The sequence below is a fragment of the Lipotes vexillifer genome, unplaced genomic scaffold (assembly GCF_000442215.2).
Source record: "Lipotes vexillifer unplaced genomic scaffold, Lipotes_vexillifer_v1.1 scaffold797, whole genome shotgun sequence".
NCBI lineage: Eukaryota > Metazoa > Chordata > Mammalia > Artiodactyla > Lipotidae > Lipotes > Lipotes vexillifer.
The window spans coordinates 67,648-84,840 of record NW_006793733.1 but is presented as its reverse complement, the minus strand read 5'-3'; the positions used below and the strand labels follow the sequence as shown (position 1 = coordinate 84,840).

General features: G+C 35.6%; 1 protein-coding gene across 1 annotated transcript in view; it reads left to right on the top strand.

The window, feature by feature from the left end:
• The window catches only part of LRRC7 (leucine rich repeat containing 7), a gene marked incomplete at its 3' end in the record, with an annotated part of 372,290 nt that overhangs the window by 295,750 nt on the left and 59,347 nt on the right, over window positions 1-17,193 (top strand). Inside the window, exons 18-21 of the mRNA XM_007466671.1 lie at window positions 4,758-4,869; window positions 5,082-5,262; window positions 6,918-8,598; window positions 12,681-12,821. Coding sequence (XP_007466733.1) covers window positions 4,758-4,869; window positions 5,082-5,262; window positions 6,918-8,598; window positions 12,681-12,821 — 2,115 coding nt within the window. The remainder of the gene's footprint in view (window positions 1-4,757; window positions 4,870-5,081; window positions 5,263-6,917; window positions 8,599-12,680; window positions 12,822-17,193) is intronic.

Genomic DNA, 17,193 nt, shown 5'->3' with positions numbered 1-17,193 from the left:
TTTAGATCTTCTATGCCCAACTTTTAGCCATCCTAGGGCTAGGAGATGTCCTTTTCTGTATCATCCTCCCTTCTCACTGCTGTATCCAAATTAAGGGGCCCTAATTCTATTCTACTTCCAGATATAATAAATACAAATAACCAAGTGTCTAGCTGATCAGTGTATACTATGCATTTTTATTATATGTTTTACCTGCACCTGCCATTTTTGGGTCATCATTATTTAGATCATGCTACCAAGAAGGTGGAAGAGGGTGTCACACACTGTATGACATATTTATCCATGTTGTTAAATATGGAAAACCAAGAAAAAACAAACAGAGGTAAGCAGAAGCAAAAGCAGAAAACAGAAAGAAGAAGCAAGGTAAATAGGTTACAAATGCAGCAGAGAAAGAGGGAAAAGGAAAGATATATCATTTATTGATCACTTTCTATTTGCAACCCTATGCCAAGAGTTTTAACATAGAGAATATGGCCAAGAGAGCCATAAGAACAAGGAGGTCAGAGAGACATGAAGGTTCTTCTCTGCCCCCATTTTCCTTCATACATGCCTTGTGGAGATTACATTTGTTTTTCCCCCAGTATCAGTCCATTTGGATGGCTATAACAGAAAACCATAGACTGGGTGACTTAGAAACAGTTTTTAAGGAGCCAGATTTTATTTATATGTAAAAATCAAAGCCTATGAGACTTAAAATCAAAATTTCAAAGGCTCAAAAGTATCAGGCGTTAATATACAGTGATAGCCAAGAAATACCTAACAGTTCCAATTATTATCGTTAGGTCTGAACAACTTAGTAAATACTTATGCCCCACTTAGTGGTTATTTGAAAAAACAATACACATAAATTGAAAGAGAAAATAATAGTTTTAGTTCATTCTTAAATAACCAAAACTACTTACTCATGGAACGTGTGCACCTGTTGGACACCATCTACCTTCTCAAACCTTGGAATCATATTGGGTACTACAACTCTAATTTCTGTTTCACATTGATTTTCGAGTGGCACTTGATTATTTTTTATCACAGCAACCACCAAAACCCCAGATTCACACAGACTATTAAGCAAAAGAAGTGTGCAATCTAATGTTGAAACTGAGAGCTACCTCAAGGTAGCAGTTCTCACAGTATCTGACTGATGTCAAGTATTGCTTTTTTCCCCTCAAATATTTAAAATAACCCATGTGTCCCTGTGAATTAGCAACAGCACTGTGAGTGCCTCAAGAGCACAGTTTTCAGAATGGGGGAAAGGACTTAAGTGTAGAAGACATGAATTCAAAGTTTGACTCCACCTTATTACCAATTGTATGACCTTGACAAGTCACTGAAACCTTTCTGAGCCTTGGTTTCTTATCTTTAAAAATACAGATAATAATAACAGTCTTTCAGAGTTTTTGTGGAGATGAAATCAGATGAAAATATTTATAGCAGTTCTGAGCACAGTTCGTGGCACAGAGGAAATCTTCAGTAAATGACCATTCCTTTCCCATCCACAAGAGAGGAAGACCCTGCCACATTCTCCTTTAATACTTCTGTGAGTTGCTAGCTTGCATTAACCACTTTCATAAAGGAAGGCACTTTTCCATTTCTTAGGAGACTCAGTCCAATTTCTCTCTGTAGAGGAATCACATCTTTCTCCAGGAAAGGGAGAATAGTCAATTACCCTTGAAAGTTTCCTTAAAAGCTTTTATTAATGCCTTTATTTATTTTGACTCGAAAGCTCAGGCATAAGCTTTCTTCCCCCTTTGACTTCTACCTTAGGCTTTAGGCTCCCTTTCACTACAGCAGTATCAGCCAAGATTTAGTTTGACCAGTGGAAGGGCAATGGGGTTAAAAAAAAAAAAATTTTACCTTTTTTTTCCCCCTCAATCTCTGTCCCCTCTCCAGAAAAAAATATGGCTCAATTTACTTATAATGGGAACTCCAATAAATTTGATTCCCTACTAGTAACTTCCACTGTCTTCACCCATAGAAGTAGTCCCAAAAGCTTCACCCACTTTTCCAACATGAACTTGATTCTTCCAGCTATTTATAAAAGATTTAATAGAGGCAAAGCCAGTCATTAATTTCCTTTGTTGGATAGTTAACTTTGTTATGTGAAGCCCATTTGAGAAGTGAGCTTTTCTTAGGATAGACAATATAGCATATACAGTATCCCATAGAAGACCTTCAAGAAGAACAGATTCCAGTTCAAATCCCAGCTCTACCACCTATTAAGCTTGTGACTTGGAATTATTAGCTTACCTCTCTGAACTTCCATTTCTTTACTTGTAAAACAAAGGTGATAATAATAAACAACTTAAAATAATAAATAAAAATAAGATTATCATTTAAATAATCGACAGGGATAAAATAAAGTGTTTAGCATAGTAACACAATAGTAGACAGGTAATAGATTCTTCTTAACTGATGACCACCATCATCATCATCATCATCATTATTTTGCTCATAAAGATAAGAGAGTCTAACTGGGTCAGTGTAAATCCATTACTCTTGCTTCAGTAGTAGTCCTCTACCTAGGTGGAGGGCCACAGAATTCTAGAGAAGAGATGCAAGTTCATGATTAGCTGATATCATTCTTCCCAGTCATGAGGGCTCTTTTTTGATTCAAAATAGAAATTCTTGAGCAGCATCAGAAACCAGAATTTAAGTCAAACTATAGCTGCCATGCAGAGCTCCAGTCACAATTGTGAGATACAAGTGTAAATGTTTGATCTATACATAAAAGATAACTTGAGTACCGAATGTGTAAGGCATAAGTGGAAAAAAAAGTAGTGAAACCTTTAACTATATTTACATTTCTGTGCTTATACAACTATTTTGTTTATTTGTTTTTGACTAAAACAAAATGCTTATACTTCTATATTAAAATGTTATAAGAATATTTCCTTTTTAAAATATTATTTCAACAAATAAGTTATATTGATATTTATAGAATGTTAGTATTAGACAGAAATTTGCACTAATTCTTATTATCTATTACCCTCATTTTATTGATAAACTGAATAAGATCCAGAGAGTTACAGTGACTTGCTCGAGGCAACCTGATTAATAAGTGGTAAAGCAGGAATAAAACAAAAATATGCCACTTTGTAACTGAAAAATTTTTGAAAGTCTTAACATATTTTATGCCTTTCATAGTACCATTTCTCAAACTTGCATCTGCTTCTACTTAATAAATGTCTCTAAAGATGTGTGAAGGCTTTTACTCTATTCTCTCAACTCAAAACTATATCCAAAGTTTCTTATGCTAAACTTTTGAAATAATTTTCAAAATCCATGAAAACACAGATTTTCCTATTCATCTCTGGAATTTCCATCAATCCCCTTCTCTTTTCCATTCCTCTTCAAATATATACAATACTGCATGTTAAGTTTCTAATATGCTCAAGCTGAGCTAACCAGGAGGCAGCAATGTAAGGGATAATCATCAGACTAGAGCCCAAAGGAATCCTACCTCCATGCTGGATCTTTGTCTACTTATCTATGTAAGCCTGGGCCTCACTGAGTCTCAGAATCCACCTCTAGGAAATGAAAGGATTGGACTAGATGATCTTCCAGTCTTCTCCCACTGAAATATTATTTTTTTTAAAAGTGTCAGATATACCCAGGTTTGCGGTGGTGGGCGGGGGTAGGCAAAATGTATAGTAAGAGTTTCTATCTGATATTACCAACCAATTAGTTATAAGGCAGGAACCATTTCATTATTATATTTTGTCCTCAAGTGTATTCTTTCTCCAATTTAACAAAATACTTCTAAATGTATTACATTAATGTTCAAACAAACAAGTACTAATGAATGAAAAAAACTGAAAATTCTTCTTTGAATTCAAATTGAGTTTAAGGGGAAAAGACAGAAAGATAATTGCTGTGCACAAATTTATATCACTACTTACTCCTGAGCATAAACAAGCCATTTTTATATCTAGAAGGAAGTGAGAATTTTGCTTTTCCTAATGTCCTCCCATTACCTGGTTAACCGGGAATAATAATTTGAATTACAGAAGTTTAAAATTCATCGGTTTTTTTAAATATGCTTATTTGTCTTAAAGTTATATTCTTATACCAGTGTTGCTCATTATACTGAGTGAAAGGATGTAGAGTGAAGATTTAGCGGGCTAGATTGATCATGAGAAAACTAGAAACCTTTGGAAGAAGGCATGGTAAAACTAAAGAAACTGAGAAGATCACTTGGGATACAGTAGGAATTAAGAGGGAGATTGGCAGTAAAAGCAGTATTTATAGGGCCCAATTGTGCATTAACTTTGTTAATATTTGAAAAAAAAAACTAGTTGGTCAGTAATATATTCCTCTTAGAACTCTAAAACGAGTTCATTGCTTAGAACTCTTACATATTTATATGTTATAGATTATATATTGTATTACTTATATATGACTTATTATAATTCAGTCCTGTTTTATGAGTTATATCTATCTCCCTAACTAGACTGTAAACTCCCACAGGGCATTGGTGACATTTTGTCTTTCTTTGGAAACTCCACAGTTCTTTGCACAGTGCCAGGCATATAAACGGCTTTCAAAAAATGTCTGATGAATAAATGGACTCATTTAAATTAGAAAAACAAAACATTTTAGGGCTTACCTCAGAGATACATATGATTCACTTCTCCTAGTGTGCCACGGTGAATTAAATTCTGGAGTCCCTCTTGTATCTGAGCCAAATAAAGATATTGCCATCTTGGTTAACCAATGTTTAAATGTTTACTTTCCTTGTCCTGTATTATTATATCTCTCAGGATTCTTTTGTTCATCCAGCTAATGAAATGAGGATTGGGGAACTTCACCCTTCATTAGCTGAGACCCCTCTGTACCCACCCAAACTTGTTCTGCTAGGGAAGGACAAAAAAGGTAACATTGTGAACCTGATGTGGAAAATATGCCACAAATGCATGTGCATGATGAATCACCAGTTGTAAATTATGATATACCATAGTCTATAGAAATATTTTATAAATATGTATCTCTAACATTCATTGGTATGCTGTTTTTCATACTTGCCTTTCTGTGTTTATACTTGTCAACGTTCACAGCATTATAATATTTTCCCGTTTACATTTCAGAATCAACCGATGAGTCTGAAGTTGACAAAACTCACTGTCTGAATAACAGTGTTTCCTCAGGCACTTACTCAGACTACTCACCTTCCCAGGCTTCCTCAGGATCCTCTAACACCCGGGTTAAAGTGGGGTCCTTGCAGACAACAGCTAAAGAGGCAGTACATAATTCTTTGTGGGGTAACAGGTGTGTTTAGAATTCCCTCTTTTCTGTCCCCAAATGCTTATTTTCAGCAACATTTTAAAAAAATGGAATCTTCTTAATTTGGGGATTGTATTCAGCACATGAGTGGCATAGAAGACAGAGGGGCAGGTAAGCAAATGTAGTCCCCCTGGGATTTCCAAGAGTGGATAAATCCATTTTACACAGCAAAACCATTGTTTACGGGAGTGAGGGTAGTACATTAACAGGTTGAGATGATAGAACCAAAAAAAGTTTTAATTGAAAATCAAAAATTGTGTTTGCCTCAGTACATAATTGTGACACATTTGGGCATTCACCATCCAAAATGGTGTTATGAATTAAAGAAAGATTCATGGAAAGCATTAATGTGCCAAGTACAGAGTAAACATTCAATAAATTTTTCATCAGCATCTTCATCATCATCATTTTATCACCACCTGGAAAAGTTAGAATGTAAGTAAAAGTATTTAATCCTTCCAAAATGGCTCCTACTCTATATTACTTCCATTTTACAGACATATTAAAATCAAAAGCCATGGAGGTCAATAAAGTGACTCAATGAAGTAGCATTTACCCAGTGCTGGTTCCCTTGTTTTGTAACATGTTGCTATGTTTCACAGTACAAATAGCAAATAAAAATTGTCATATGATATAGGTAGTCATGACTTTCACTCAGATTTTACTGATAATGTCAATACTGTTAACAATATATTGTTTGGTAATTGATGAATAACTATTTCTACTCATTGATGCCCATGATAAAAATCTTAACTCTTTCAGTTTGTAAATTTATTATTTGTTATATAAGCTGAGACTGATTTAGGTACTTTTGGAAGATGCCTTCTAAATGCACTTTTTTTCAATTAGCAAAAGCCCTTAAAAGTCTTTAATAAAAGATATATAATTCAATATCATTAGTGTGCAAACGGTTTAGAATAAACTTAGAAAAATGAGCATCTTGTAGAGATACTGTGGTCACCAGAATAAACATGCCAATGACCCGAACTCATAATTTAATTTAATTTAATTTACATTCTAGAAAAAGATATGTGAATGCATACACTATACAATGGATTTAATGTCTTCTAATACCTGACCCTCAAATATGTTATTTGAAGAAAACTTGGGTTCATTAGATATAAGAAGCATTGATAAGAAATGTACTCTCAACTAATAGTTTGGAAATGTACTGAATCAGAAATTCATGGAGACCAGGAATCAGGTAGCTCTAATTATCGGACAGGTTCAGGACCATTACTAAAAATAACTATATTTCTTTCATTCACTCATTTATTCATTCATTCATTCATTCAACAAATATGTACTTAGTACCTACTATGTGCCAAGCACTATGCTAGGCCTGAAGAGAAAAAACCTCTGCCCTCATGAGTTTACATTCTAGCAGAGGACACAAGACATATAACAGGTAAGTAAACTGTGTATATTAGAAGGTAATAACTGAGAAGAAATAAAAGTTAGAGCAGGGTAAAGGAGTGACTTTTTTTGGACATGAATAATAATGCTATCGTTAATCATAATTGAGGTGTGGATGAATGATCAGTTGGACAAAGGATGGTGGTATTCTTGCCTGGTGTTCTTTCTGGCAAAGACCCAGATCTTCCTCATTTTCATGTTTCTCCTTCCCATTGTGTTCACAGGATTGCACAATCTTTCCCACAGCCTCTTGATGCAAAGCCATTGCTCAGCCAGCGGGAGGCTGTCCCCCCAGGGAATCTACCACAGCGTCCTGACCGGCTGCCATTGAGTGACACTTTCACTGACAACTGGACTGATGGCTCACATTATGATAACACCGGGTTTGTTGCAGAGGAAACCACAGGCGAGAATGCCAACAATAATCCTCTCCTGAGTTCAAAATCTAGAAGCACATCTTCTCATGGACGCAGGCCTTTGATTAGGCAAGATAGGATTGTTGGTGTTCCCCTGGAACTTGAGCAGTCTACACACAGACACACACCAGAAACAGAAGTGCCTCCTTCCAATCCTTGGCAGAATTGGACCAGAACCCCTAGTCCTTTTGAAGACAGGACTGCTTTCCCTTCCAAATTAGAGACAACCCCTACCACCAGCCCATTGCCTGAAAGGAAAGAACATATAAAAGAATCTGCTGAAATACCTAGTCCTTTTTCTCCAGGAGTACCATGGGAGTATCATGATTCTAATCCCAACAGGAGTCTCAGTAATGTCTTTTCTCAAATCCACTGCCGCCCAGAATCTTCTAAAGGTGTTATTTCAATTAGCAAAAGCACAGAGAGGCTTTCCCCACTAATGAAAGACATCAAGTCCAATAAATTCAAGAAGTCACAGAGTATCGATGAGATTGACATTGGTACATACAAGGTTTACAATATACCATTAGAAAACTATGCTTCTGGGAGTGATCACTTAGGAAGTCACGAACGACCTGACAAAATGTTAGGACCAGAGCATGGTATGTCCAGTATGTCTCGAAGCCAGTCAGTCCCGATGCTGGATGACGAGATGCTCACTTATGGAAGTAGTAAAGGGCCACAACAACAAAAAGCTTCCATGACAAAAAAAGTCTATCAATTTGACCAAAGCTTCAATCCCCAAGGAGCAGTGGAGGTTAAAGCTGAAAAGAGGATACCGCCCCCATTTCAACACAATTCTGAGTACGTGCAACAGCCGGGCAAAAACATCACCAAGGATTTGGTTAGTCCTAGAGCTTACAGAGGATACCCACCGATTGAGCAAATATTTTCATTTTCTCAGCCATCTGTTAATGAGGATGCTGTGGTAAATGCCCAGTTTGCAAGCCAAGGTGCCAGGGCAGGCTTCTTGAGAAGAGCTGACTCCCTGGCGAGTTCCACAGAAATGGCCATGTTTAGAAGGGTCAGTGAACCTCATGAGCTGCCTCCGAATGATAGGTACGGCAGACCTCCATATAGGGGAGGTCTGGATCGCCAAAGCAGCGTTTCAGTGACTGAGTCCCAGTTCCTGAAAAGGAATGGCAGGTATGAAGATGAACACCCTTCATATCAAGAAGTGAAAGCTCAGGCGGGAAGTTTTCCAGTTAAAAACCTTACCCAAAGGAGGCCATTGTCTGCAAGAAGCTACAGTACAGAGAGTTATGGTGCCTCCCAAACCAGGCCAGTTTCAGCTAGGCCTACTATGGCAGCTCTTTTGGAAAAAATACCATCTGACTATAACTTGGGTAACTATGGTGACAAGCCATCAGATAACAGTGATATAAAGACGAGGCCTACTCCTGTGAAGGGAGAGGAGAGCTGTGGTAAAATGCCTGCAGACTGGAGACAACAGCTGCTTAGACATATAGAAGCTAGAAGGTTAGACAGGGTATGTTTGGCATTTCTCTGTAAGAATATCCCTCCTGCCTTTAGTTTTACTTTATTGGCATTTCTAAGCACATGTAGTGAAGCATGAACTACATGAATGAAGAGATGATCAGCATTTTATTTATCTTTATATTGTGGGGAAATTGATCATAATAGTTTTTCATGGATACTGTTTGATGCTCTTTGAGAGTTCATAACGTATAGGTGAATTATTTATCAAAACTATCCTAAATATGGTTAGTAAGAAAGAATTTGACTCTGTCATATAGGATAGTGCTTCAATTGCTTTCTAGCCATTAAGGCAAAATGCATCTCCTAGGACACAAAACTGTTCTCTAGTGACCTAAAGAGTATGATTTTTATTGAATCTATAAAAAGTGAGTATTCTAATCCTTTCTGCACAGACTCACTTATATTAAAATCAGACCTAATTTGTTTATACAATTTGCATATAGTTACTGCTATGGGACTACTAAAGTTATTACTTCTAATGAGCAATAATCTTCTCAGCAAGAAACAGAAAAATAAAATAAGCAGAGATTGAATGCCCTCCTATACATTATTTTATTCAATGAAAATTCTGCCATTTAGAATGTTGCTTTTCATATAGAAAGAAATGGTTAAATTCAAATCATACTACAGACAACAAAAATAGATGATGTCTTTATAAAGACTACAAATGTACAAATTAGTGTGTATATTGCAGCAAAAAGGGGGGGACATTAATCTTAATGCAGTTAAAAATTGAATCACAACAAATCATGAAATGCATAGCAATTGAGGAGAGCAAAAAAAAAAAAACTTGTATAAGGCCTAGAATTACTTTTTGTTGTTGTTTGTATCTCTCTAAGAGAAGTCTGCATTTTCTAGAACTATGATCAATTGACCATCACCACTGAGTGTATTGATACTTTGCGGCTTTGGTGTAGAGGGCTTTGTGTACTCTGCATTGACCTTAGAATCTTAAAAGTCCTTTTTGTGAAAATAGGGCCTTCTGTTCTCATTTTCTAGATTTAAATGCTCAGTGTAAATTGGGGATCTGGTTAATAATATACCATTAGAATGTTTCACACAATAGTTTTATTTTATTTGGTGTCCTGCTAAAAGCACAGGTCACTGCATTTATTATATATTTTCTTAATGCTGAATTTTACGTTTTCAGGTGTACTCTTTTAAAATAATTATATTGTTTGTAGGTCGTGTCTACATGACAAGAAAACAATTATTTATAGGAAAAGAGTAAACTAATAAATGTGGGTGTGGGTATTAGTTTCTCAATGTGGAAACTGGTTCTGCCTTGCAAAATATTTCATCAGAATGTCTGTTTCAAATAGGTGTGCTCAGTCCCATTGAAGGGAGCCTCATCAAAGCCTCATGACTGGCTGTCAGTGGGAGACACCTGGTCGGTTGTCACCATGCCTTACCTCAAGTTATACCCTCCATGTAGACAGATAACTTGGAGGGCGAAAATATTTGGGGCCAAATAAAACAGTACAGTTTGGGAACTCTGGCCTCGTGTAGACACGACCATACGTAACAGGGTAAGATGAACTAGCCAAGAAAGGTTATAAGAAGCTTTTTGGAGCATATATACAATGACTAGTAATTTGAGGCAACAGAGGAGTGAGCGAAAACAAAGCATGAAAAAGAAAAGACAAAATTTTAAGCACTTGGTACCATCATTTATTTACTGGTTTCCCAAATAAATGGTTCCTTTCCTTTGATCAGAGCTACTGAAAAGTAGGTGACTCCTCTAGTTGGAGCAGGAATTTGGAGAGAGGAAAATAGGACTGGGGAAGGGGGATTTGGATCAGCAGAAGTCTGGAGGCCCTGCCTGTCCCAGATCCAGATAACTAAAAGTAAATTTGTATGTATTTTTCCATTCCTGTGACAATACCTCCCTTTTTAATTAGTCTTCACATATCCTCTGTCTTTATAATTCCCTCAGTCTGTCTTTCATTTTTCAGAGCAATTTCAATGTATATTCAATAGCTTCTCATTTAATTCCATGAAATTAAATTACCTTAGAGTATTGCTTCAAGCTATCAAATCCTGAAAGCTCTTCCTCTTTTCTCCAAGTAACTTTTCTTTCCCTCTCTAAATTGAGTAACTGAGCTATTCAGGCTGTATCTTACTTAAAACTTTAAACAAGATAAATTCAGGGTGCTGGAACACAGAGTTGTTATGTAAAAATAGTTCTGTACTGTTGTTCTTAACATTCTGCCCAAAGTCAGATTGCCCCAGATACAGTGTTCTTCCTTCCAGTGAAATTTAGTTGAGTGATTTGAACCCTGGAAATCAAATAGTTACACTAGAAACTACAAGATCTTTGTCCATTCCTTATAAAAGAGAACTGCCTAGAAGCCTGGACATTGGATAAGCTTAAGTGTTCTACGTAATGTTGGTTAAAGATCTTGCTCGGTGTTGACCTTGGAGAGGCAGCTCCAAGTACTACCCTAGATTAAAGATGCTTGTTTTCTCCTTTGGTTTTATCTCGAGGCTCATGCTTCCACTATAGAGCCCCAATTTGACTGAGAGAAATGAAAACATGAACCCATATATCTAAGACTGCTACTCTTCCATAAGAGCTGAGAGAGCCCTAGACTGGAGTCATTTTAACCCTTAAGGAGTCATTCAAGTGCTAGATTGAAATGTTCAGTGTCCTTTTCAGTTTTGGCATGGTGACAATGAAAAACAATCTCTGGATGAAATAATCAGGGATCCATAACAAATATGATTAGTAAACAGCACACCATCAGGAGTATAATAGTCTTTCAGTTGATGGAATTCTGTTGCTAAAAATCATTTCTTTGCAAATAATGCCCTCAGAATAGAATAGATGCCTGCTGTTAATGTTCAATAATATTCAGTTTTAAAAAGTGTACTAAGTTAACTTCTGTAGTTTTTTTTTTTTCCAAATTAAGAGAATTACTTAAAAAGGCCAAATGCTGTCAATTATTACATGTCCATGATAGGTGGAAAGTAGAGATTGTACTGATGGAAACTATTTGATGACAGGGTATACAAAATGTTTTAATTTTTTGTTGTTGTTGTTGTTGCGGAGCACAGGCTCCTGACGCACAGGCTCAGTGGCCATGGCTCACGGGCCCAGCCGCTCCGCGGCATGTGGGATCCTCCTGGACTGGGGCACGAACTCGTGTCCCCTGCATTGGCAGGCGGGCTCGCAACCACTGTGCCACCAGGGAAGCCCACAAAATGTTTTAATTTTTAAATGAAGTTCTGTAGAAAAAAACAAACTACCTATCAGACACTTGGAATAACTTTAGATGCACCTACTGAAGGGTAGCTACTATGCAAATATCACTAGAATGTTCTATAGGTATTTAGGTATATCAGATAAATAGCATTAATAGTTCAAATCATAGTTCCTTTAGTTTCATTATGAAATTTTTCCAGTTTAAAATGTAATTTTTTAAGAAACAACAAAAAAGTTAGAATATTTGGATTCACATACAAGTTGACTGGTTTAACTAAACTAATACGCAAATTCAATCATCCACTGGTCAGATTGACTGATTTTTTTGACCAGCTCTTTTTTCTGAGTTGCCATAATTATGCCTATAGACAGAGAAATAAAAGCAACTGATTTGGGATTTAACTTTTCAGTGTATTAGTTTTAAGGCAGAATTATAAGCTAAGCTAATTTGTATGTGCTAATCTTACAATGTGAAAGAGACCATGAGATTTGCAGCTGACAAAATTTGATTAAGACCTCGCTGTTTGAAATTTTTGAATTAATAGACCGCCACTGATGTACATTTGTCCATAGTCACTACAATCATGATATATAAGAGATAGATTTTATGCCTTTGAGTTAGGAGCAAATGTACAACAAATGTTATCTTTGCTTTTTGTCTTTTCTGTAGTTTTGGATGGTACTCATTATGTGCATAACTAACACTGTTTACTGTATGCTTCTGTCTGATCAAGTGCATGTTTAGAAAAGAAAGTTACTGTTTGCCTGCTTTAAGTTAAATGTTATAAATTTAAACATGTTCATGTAATAATCAGTTTGTTGAGCATGTGTTCACATCCTGTCACATGATTATTTCCTCTACTCAGAATGCTGCTTACAAACACAGCACAGTTAACCTTGGCATGCTGCCCTATGGAGGTATTTCAGCAATGCATGCAGGCAGAAGCATGACTTTAAACTTGCAGACTAAGTCTAAATTTGATCTACACGAACTACCTCTTCAGAAAGTAAGTATGGACTGCCCTACATGTGTCAGCATACCAAAGCCAATTAATGTTGTTTGTTCACGTAATGTGTTTAGGCTGTACATACAGCCCTGCTTATAGACTCTCAGGAGTCCAAAAAGCACAAGGGCAAACAATGTAGAGCCCAAACTCTTAGCTGCTAAATGAATATTTATAGCTAGATTGATTATCAGGTTCCTGCTTAACAGCTTTGCTTTTTGGATTGAGCAGGTACATGGCTTTTTGTGTTGCTTTAAGACTCATTTTTTCTTATTATTCATTTTCTTTTTCTTTTATTCTTTGCTTCTCTTTCTTTTGTGTGTGTATATGTATGTATTGATATATACCATTTTTTTTTTTTTTTTTTTTACTTTTTTGGAAGACCACCCTATATTCTCTTGCTGATGCATTCTGAGAACAGAACTAGAAATTATTACTGGATGGCACTGGCATAAAAACAGACACATAGATCAATGGAACACAATAGACAGCTGAGAAATAAACCCATACAGTTATGGTCAATTAATCTAAGTCTTAAATGTACCAATGAACTAGCTATAAGTAAGGAATTCTCAGAAGAAAAGATTAAATAAATGCTGGTTGAGTACAAGAGCTGAGATAGAGAATGGATGTGAACTACAGTTTTAATCCTCATGAAGTGAAAGAAATAATAAAAACAAAAGAACAAAACAAAGACACACACACACACACACACACACACACACACACAAAGAAATTATTATTGGATTTCAGTTGATTCCTTTGGAAAAGACATAGAGTCCTAAATTAGAATGAAAATTAAGTGGTTGGCACTTCTAAATATTTCTTTAGCCCATTTTTTTTGTAGGAAATATTACACAGAAGTAAAACATGAGAAACAAATTTGTAGCTTAGCTAGCAAATTTTTACTCATCCTGGGTTAATGGAAAAGTGGAAAGTTCACATGATTTTAAATGAAAATGTAGCCTTATTTGAAAGAGAATATACTGTAAGAGGAAACATTTCCATTGTCAAAGGACCGTTTCTGCTTGTTTTATTCAGGCAAAACAGAGAATACACATTTTACCTGTTTAAATTGACTAATGCACTCTTAGTTACCTTTTGATGGAAACTAATGAGTCATTTTCACACAATATGTCATTATGACTATATTATTAATGTAGTCATTAACCTAGTAAATTTTTACCAAAAAAAAGCAATGCAAAAGTAAGGATAACAAAATGATGGTAGCCTCCAAACACTCTTCTCTTAATCAAATTAATGAACGTATGGAGCAAACTCCCATCCCAGGAAAGTGAGTGTTATATGACCACAAACTCATGTTTTATTGTCAAATTAGCCTTAATAACAGCTCCTAACTCTGTATAGTTTGCTTCCTACTCTGAGGAGAGTAATAAAATTAAAGAGACATTTAAATTCACAGCTTTTTTATCACCCATGATCACTTTGGGGAAAAAACAATAAAGCTAACTTAATTGAGAACTTTTGAAAATTATTTTCCTTGTCCTCAGTCTCCTGTTACAGGACCAGTATTGTGTAGGTAACTCTCTCCAGGGAGAAAAATGACTGATTTATGTCGGTGATAAAACACTCCCTCTCTGGCCAGTTTCAAAGTAGTAACTTGATATCACTGAACTCAAAATTGGCACTGAGAATAGTCAGCTCTCATGAGCTAGTACAAGTCAGTGCCAGCACACTACCATCAGTGAGACCCTTTTCACTGGAGCCTCTAGTCTGTTCTTCATGTCCTCTTAGATGCCCAGGGCTTTCATCTTCTGCCCTAACAAAACCAGTGTTCAAAAAGTCTTGAAACTTATCTGCGCTAAGAAACAGACGAGCTATCACAACTTAAATAGACACCTTTCCTGGAGAGCTTGGTAATTAAATAGAAATCAAACCCTTAAACTACAATCGTAGAATTTCAAAATACAGTGAGCAGATTTGAGAGATCTTGGTATGAAAGAAGCTATTGCTTAAACCCCTTGAAATTATATCATATGGATAACCCCTATTTTGCTTAGTTTTTAGCCCTATTTTCTCATCAATCTATAGGATAATATAGATATATTCAGTGTCTGAAAAATGGTAATACACTTGAAGCACTGTTTCTCAATGTATAAATTATTCTCCAGATATAAATTAGGTACCTCTGTGTTGCTATATTAATTTTCTGATGTTTTGGGGGGTACCCTATAGAATGGATTCATTAACTATTACTATAGCTCTAAGATGATCTGTAACAGAAATATTGCAGAGTTATATTTGGAGACATTGCAACCTTACTCAGTTGGGCACAGAGATGACCTAAAGGAATTCTTTTTGGAAACTACCTTAAATTGCAAACCAAGAATAACTCAAGTATGGGAAAGAATCTGAAAAAGAATATATATAAAAAATATATATACATTTTTGTATATATATACACACACATATATATAGAACTGAATCACTTTGCATACAACTGAAACACAATATTGTAAATCAAGTATACTTCAATATAAACAAATAAATAAATAAATAAATAAGCTGCCATCCAGGCCCCCCTAAAAAGGAGTAATTCAAATATTGAAATAGTCTATCTCAAAATGAATTATCATCAATACTTTATTACACACACCAAAAAATAGATAAATAAAAGGGAGAAGAAAGAAAGCAAGGGATGGAAATAAACAGTCAGGGCAACTACTCCATTGCCCCCCAAAGATTTTATGACCCAAATGATGAGTTTAAGCCCTGTAAACTGTAGACATTTCAGCATCTGGGCAACTTTGCTACCTTGTTGCTAGTGCAGGAACATCATCAGGTGTGGTTACTGGTTGTTTAATCACTTTCAAGACTACTCCATGCTCTACTTCCTTTCATGGATTCCAATCTAAGTCTCTGCCCTTTTGCCTTTGTGCTAGGTATATCTCTTCTGCAGAGCTCCTTAATTTGAAAATTTGTTTGGTTTTTCTGCCAAACTTTAGGGTCAACCTCTCTTAAGGTGCAGCCTTTCAGATTCTCCACTAACCATTGATAACCGGTCCTATGATTGAGGCTCAGATTCCTGGAGCCCTTCTCACCAGGAGAGGAGATAGACAAAAATTATTTTCCTTTGATTTACAAATACATAAAAACCTATTACAGCACTTTCATCTTGCCACTTAAGATAATAAAAATTAGTATCAGCTATTTAAGATATCATTACAGCCTCTAAATGATTGTTAGCCATGAGAATTGCACTAAAATATAGACTAAGATCAAAATAAAAATATTTCAGTAGATAAAATTGACAAAAACTGTTCATTCTCCTGTGAAAATCCTGGAGCTATCTTTTTATTCATAAAATTCCTGAATGATAACACTGGCTATCTCTAGTTAAGTACTGTGGTAAATGACTTTGGGGTGTCCTAGAAAGAATAAATGAAGTGTCCTAAGGAATCTAAATGAATGTTTTCACGTATTACCAGTTAAGAACTGGGTATGGAGTTGCAGCATACTTTTGTATAGGTGGTGCCCTCCCCAGGGAACATTCAGGGGTTGAAATCCAGACCCTTTCCCCACACCCTCTGCTGGCAAGACTTAACCTCTTGTAATTAGAAGAAAGGAGCACCTTTTTGTATTTTCTCTGTTACACTGAGATTGTCTTCTTGCAAGTTATGTACCCAAAGAGGGCACCTTTTTGTGATTCCTACCTCCCCATCCTTCCATTATGGTAATTGACAAAAGGACACTACCTGAGGTCCTGACTGAGCAAATTATTTGTCTGTCGGTTTGGATTTTTTTTTTTAGACTACCAAAACATATCTAATATTTTTTTCTCAATTTTCTTTTAAACAAATTTGTAATAAACTACTTAAAAGATATAACTATTTTTGAATAAAGATTGAAGAACTCTGAACTTGAAGTATTTACGCAGCGAATATTTATGTGGATAAAAAGAAAAGACTCTCCCAGATTTTGCTATGTGTTTTGAATATTTCTATTTTTTCATATTTATTATATTCCAGGTCGAGTACTGTACATTTTTCATGGACTACAAGCTAAATATAGTCTTTCTGTATTATAGATAGTAAATTATATTTTCTATGGTAATTTTACAGAACCTGTTTTGATATTAACAGAATGCAAATCAAGAAAACCACAAAATTAGTTTAATAAATTTAATTTCCTTTAATATTTTCATCTTTTGATGCTTACTCTAATAAAAAATTTAATAGTATTTATAAATAGAACATCTAAGACATATAAGTCAGCTATTAAATTATAAATTATTAGTATCTCTATCTATTTACTTATTCATTCATTCATTCATTCATTTATCCATTTGTCATTTATTCACTGCCTCTCCAAAAAGCATTTAAGACGACTTTCTATGACGTTATTGATGGTTCAG